The sequence below is a fragment of the Lasioglossum baleicum genome, chromosome 16 (assembly GCF_051020765.1).
Source record: "Lasioglossum baleicum chromosome 16, iyLasBale1, whole genome shotgun sequence".
NCBI classification, from domain to species: Eukaryota; Metazoa; Arthropoda; class Insecta; order Hymenoptera; family Halictidae; genus Lasioglossum; species Lasioglossum baleicum.
The window spans coordinates 4058402-4064481 of record NC_134944.1 but is presented as its reverse complement, the minus strand read 5'-3'; the positions used below and the strand labels follow the sequence as shown (position 1 = coordinate 4064481).

At 39.5% G+C, this 6080-nt stretch overlaps 1 protein-coding gene across 1 annotated transcript; it reads left to right on the top strand.

Moving 5' to 3' along the window:
* The first annotated feature begins 4074 nt into the window (after positions 1-4074).
* LOC143216914 (uncharacterized) lies at positions 4075-5673 on the top strand. The gene is made up of 2 exons (XM_076440496.1): positions 4075-4234; positions 4401-5673. The coding sequence occupies exons 1-2, from the start codon at positions 4075-4077 to the stop codon at positions 4697-4699; spliced, it is 459 nt and encodes a 152-aa protein (XP_076296611.1). The 3' UTR covers positions 4700-5673.
* The last annotated feature ends 407 nt before the right edge of the window (positions 5674-6080 follow it).

The window sequence follows — 6080 nt, the reverse complement described above, 5'->3', positions numbered from 1 at the left end:
AAAAGTAATTCATAAAAATGAATAATTATTAGTTAATCTATACTGCGTACATTCAATGTACCCACAGCAGCCAGCAAAGAAATAAAATAAATATTATTAATATATCGTTACACAATTAATTCAATGTTGCAGTTTTTACGTTATAAATATTGCAAAATTAATTATAAATACTGCGTGTGGAAAACTGCAGTAACTAATCATAAATAAATGTAACCGACGTCATAAAATAAACGAAACACCGCTGGAGAATTAGTTATTTCACCGAGTTACAACATAAAATAATGTAGAAAGCACTCGTGTAACATAGCTCGAGCATCGTGTTACAATGCCCTACCCTTTAGTTTACAACATTTTTAGTAGGTTGCAAATATACAATAAACAAAATGTGTTTAAATTCGTGTTTTACCACTTCGAGGAATTTGCCGAGGACTATTCCGTAGGCCTTTCAGATCAGCGAGAAGCCGGCGCGCCATTAAAATGTATAGCCGACGCGATGTATCGGTTTTTAAACAATGGGTAAATGTTAATTGTTGTTAATAAAGAACACACATGTTGCTGATGCAACGGCGAGCAGAGCTGCGGAAGAGGCTGCACCTGTAACACCAGTACACGAAACGCAAACACACCTGGAACCTTTGACCTTTTCATAGACGCTGGGTTCTACCCCTCTCCTCGCAGCCACCCCCTTTCCCTTTCCCTAGCCCTTTCTCCTGCGCGGCTGCAGTTCGGTGAAAATGTTGCACCGCATGCGACCGTGTAAATCGGATACCACCTCTTGCAACCGAGACCATGGCGTCCCTTTTGCTACCCTAATGGGACACTTCGGAAAACCGAACGCCCTTTGCCGCGGACCAAAGGGCTCGAAACCAGAGATCCCTATTTCACGTGTATCTAAATACACCATCGTACGTATACGATGAACAATACAGTGTGTCGTACACATATTTCTGATTGGTCCATTTCTGAGAATGATTTCTTTAAAGGTAGCACGTAGAACAGAGTTGGGCAAACATTAATCAACGATTGACGAATAAATTTCTACTTCAATCGTTAAGGGGGTAGTACACCCTCGATTTGCAACTAGAAAATAACTAGAATCTTACGAGAAAAATGGCTCGAAACATGGGTTTGCGCCCAGAAGTTGTTTGACCTTATTTGAGCAAATTTTGGGATGGGTCAGGGCTCATTCTATAGAAGAAGGTTAGATGCACGTAAAGTGCGACGTAAAATAACCATAAAAAAATAGTTTCTTGTATCGAAAATTGAATATTAAAAATCACAATAATTACAAGAAACATTGAGCACAGCGACGTATTGGAAATTCGTGAAGTTTTCCAAATAAAATCGTCCAAGCTCTAGAAATTCTGAAAAAAATTCTCAGCACAGTGGCGCGGAACGTTTAGATTCGCCCCTGGTCCACACGGATGTTCCACTACATGGAGAAGCTAATGTGCGATTGACGAAGCAAACACGTGCCGGTTTTCATGGTAGAGAATCCACGGGCAACGCGTGGGGACGTGGGTTGGCCCGGCGCGTCAATAGCCATCAATCATCCCGAAATTTCGGCAACGCGCTGGACAACACGGGCGGCAGGGTACCATCACAAACGTAGAGTTCTTCGGGACCATATGGGCGAGGGGATGGCAAGGGGAAGAAGAGAAGGGACCAGGAGGAACCCGTTCGATATCACCGAAAACGCGGGCCAACCGCGTTATGCCTGGATTCCGGCACTTGGGCCACGTTGTTGCGAGTATGCTATGCTGTGATGCTCGAACTCGAGGATGTGCGTGAGCCTCACTAGTATGTGAGATGTGAGAGCGAGTGTAGGATCGGGAATGAACGATAAGAGCCACCCGATTATGCTAATAAAGATGAGCTCTGAATCAATGATCGTGATAGGAGAAAAGAAGATAAGGTTCCGATTGATAAGCTGATCGATACCCGAGAAATTCGAGTGATTGATGATAATGAGTTGGAACAATGAATGTTCAAATGTCCGAATTGAGTGACGTAGCTTCAGATTTGAGTAGAACATTTTATAACAACTATTTAGTAAATGAAAAATTACTTAGGACTTGTCTCGTGAGAGGTAACGAGGTGATGAAGAGACTTTTCTTAAAAACAAAGTTTACTTTCCCTGTGAAACACATATTGTTCTTATTGCTAGAAAGAAGAAGGAAGATTTTATTTAGAAGCTTACTTAAAATTTGTTATATATGATTTGATATTTGTTATAAATTTAAATGTGCACGCGTGTACAAATTGTACAGACGCATTTGCAATACAGAACACGTGATAGTACAACAGACAAGTGTGTGAACTTCCTTTAATTCATGGTATCTTAATACAACGGCGACAGTCCGCAGATGACTCGCGCAGTTTGTGCGCATGTAAACACGAATTCCACACGACGAAGAGTATGTACTGCGACGGAAATCACGATAAGCGAGCTTGAAATATTTTTTGATTAAAATGATGAGTTATAAAAGACACGAAGCATCGGGAAAAGTCTACATATAACAGAACAGTATAACTTATTTCGGAAAAACGATCAATATGTGAAATTGATACGAGGGACGGATGAGGGTTAACAAAAGATAACAGAAAAATGTGTGTGCAACCCGGAATAATTAGATGAAAATAAAAGTGATCAATTCCCACAATTTGAAAATCACGTAGAAAGTTTCATCGACAGTTTTATTTGTCGACAATTTAATTTGTTTAATATTCGGTCCTGAGTCCTGTTAGAGACTTTATTAACAATCAACATACGTTTTCTATTCGTCGTACGTCACTGAATAAACGAAGTAAATGTTAACAGTTAATTAAATTGGATCGAAACATTGAAATTTGAATAGTACAATTAATGTTTTTAAATTTCGAATGACATATTGCATTTACTATGCACATTGTATCGTTGCAGCTGCTCGCGCATACCTGCACGTGCCAGCTGGAAGGCGCCGGTGCATAAAATCGATGCAGGTATTGGTGGAACGGTGGGGTTCGCTGCGTTTGAAGTGGGGAGACAGAGAGGATGCCATCCGCCTACAACCGTATAAGGAGCCCGCGCTTCTACCAGGAGCACATGTGCTATAAGTTGTTCTACTGTTACCATCAGATTATTCTGAACTCCTGCTACTAAGGCCACGTGTTCTGTCGAGGCGTACTGTTCCGCCGACGACGACGCACCCACGCGTGACACTTATCCTCCTCGAAACTCATGCGAGCCTGCTGCTTGTAAGTTGAGATTAGAATGCACGTGGTCACCCGTCCGGAATCTTGACGCAACCGACAATCGCAGAAGTACTTGTATAGACATAATTTATCTTATAATGACCCATTCGATAAGTCAGTAGACCGTGATTTTCTTAATTGATAGTTTATCAGCTTTTAAAAGTCACTTTAAATGCCACAGTTGCCGCAATTTTTTATTCCCCGTTAGATTAGAGATAGAAGGTAAGACGTTGAATTGATTCATTGAATAAAATGAAGGAAAGCTTCAACGAAGCTGTTCGTTCTGGTAATTCATGTGAAATATACTTTGAAATACTTCTAGTCTATTTTGGAGTCATGTTTTCTTCAAAATATTAATGCTGAATGCGAATGTATGAATAAATAATGATGTTCTGGAAAAGTAGCTCCATATTTTATACTGGTCGTACAAGAAATGGTATTATCATTTTTTAAAAGTTACATATTTTAGCTGCAACTTTAGCAGAATTTTTAAAAATATCTCCATTGGATTAGAGATAAAAAATAAGACATACAAATTGGATAAAATGAAGAAAAGCTTCTAAAAGGTACTCATTCTGTTAATTTATAATCAAATACTTTGGTCAATGTTGGAGTAATTTTTTCTTAAAAATATTAATCGTGTCTTCTGTTCAGCTGAATGTAAAATCATGTGCTTCGGTTTTAATAAACACATAAATAATGATGTTCTGGAGAAATGGTTCCATGGTGTATCAAATTCGTCGAACATCTTATGAATTTTATTCAACAATCAGTAGAATATCATTTATTATACGCTCTAGACTTGCTATTATTAAAATAATCCATGAACATTGACAAAAGATGAAATTACACACAGTCGACAAGAAGATAGAAGAGAGAGAGGAGAGAGACGATCAAAGGAAAAATACCAGTCGGCCACTTAGTATAACCGGAGGCATGACGGCTCCACGATGTGCAAGCAAGAATCACGTCAGAGGCGCACGTAGTCGGCGATTTCCCGGTACTACTCGCACGTTTCAATTGCTCGTAGTGTAAGAGGGGAGTAGACAATAATATACAGTTATGTTTGGTCTTTTTCATAATTCCTACGACGATATGATCGCCTGGTGGTAAATCCGCGGCTCGCGGAATCCTTGCGGTGACATTACGCGTCGTTCGACGAGCAGATCGCGGTTCCCGTCGTCGAAGATGCGCGGAAAAAGGCAACGGCTGGTCTTCGGCCGCGATTATGTTCCGATACACGCGTACGGTATCGTTGACACTCGCCAAGACTCCTCACCTGCCCATCAAAAGACGTAAAGTCATCCACATTGGCCAATCGGGGAGCCGGCTACCATGCAACGAAGAAGGTCACATCGGTCGAGACCAACATGGCGCTTCATTCTTCCTCGAACATCATGCTCGCCTGCTCGTTACTTGGCGAAATGTGGACGCCTTTCGGGAACTGTTTTTCTTGGCACCCTGAAGTGTACCCCGAGTGCGTCCAATTATCTATAATCTATATTCCCTTTCGTTGGATCCAGCATAGATATAGGATAGGACGCGGTGTTCCAAGATAACGGAGCATCTGATGCCCACAACTGCCGTCACAAGTTATGCAAGAAGGTATACAAGTATATTTATGCGTTATTTGCAAAATGGTGAGAACTTGTTTCATAAAGAACTGTAAGGAACGACAAAATCGTGATACAAATGTACATATATTTTCACGAGCAAGTATTTTATACTTAATATAGCATATATTATATTGAACAAATTTCATGTTGTCAACGTCTACATTAAAATTGAACTTTTCCCAAATTATAATTGTCAAGATGAGTTGGCACTATATTTCAAATAATAGCAGTGATAAAATAAAATATATATTACACTGCGACTTCTCAACAGACTGTAGCACTTTGCCCACATTCGTCATCTGGTAGATGAAGTAATCTTGGAACACGGCATGTTATCTGAAGCCGAACACGAACCTGCAGTTGGTACCTGACGAAATCTGCTTTACCAAGGTCAGATGAGTTCTGCATAATTTTTACCAACCACAGAGGATGCACCGACGAGATCAAATCAAATGATTCGGCTTAAATAATTAATTCCATTTCTGAGGTGACACGTGAGTTTGAAATAATCATAGATACTAATTTACAAGACGCCAACTGAAACCAAATGGTTTTATCGAACGTCGGTAATTTTCTCAAACGATTTCCCTCCCATATCGTCTCGTAATGCTATGCCACCTATGAAAAAAAATGTATTTTATTCAATTTTCTTGTATCAACGAATACTGAATCAGAAATCGTTAATAAACCGAAGCAAAGAGTTTGAATAAACAATAATATACAGTTCGGACGAGCATGTAATTGTTCTTTCCACCAGTTTTCTGCATTATTCGAAATGCATGTTTACGTAGCACTCGGTTTCACGGATTGTTAACGGGAAACACGCGCAGCTGTATGGCGTATATGGATAAAATCGTTGAGTTTTCAATTGAATCTCAAACAGTAGCCTGTTGAGATTCTTTTTAAATAAATTCTGATAATGTCGATAGCGATAATTATTAAGAACGGTATTGCCCGAATTGCTTTGCGGATGTAGAAAGATTTTCATTCAAATTCGTGTGATCTCTCGTAGTATGTATTGACTTTGATCCATTATAATATATCTATATGAATAAAAATTAAATGCTGTTCGTTGGTAACCGCGTCACTTGAGAACGGCTGGACCGATTTGGCTAAGTTAAAAACAAAAATGTTCGTAATAGTCCGAATAAGGTTTTTCGGGAAAGAAAAATTGGAAAAGTTGCCCGGAAAAATGGAAAATTCGGGAAAAAATGAAAGTGCTTTCTTCTA

Excerpts from the sequence above, each read along its gene's own strand:
- LOC143216914 (XM_076440496.1), top strand. The coding sequence starts at position 4,075 with ATGAAATTACACACAGTCGACAAGAAGATAGAAGAGAGAGAGGAGAGA. Across the intron at positions 4,235-4,400 it reads ACGTAGTCGGCGATTTCCCG|ATCGCGGTTCCCGTCGTCGA; the intron begins GTACTACTCGCA and ends TTCGACGAGCAG.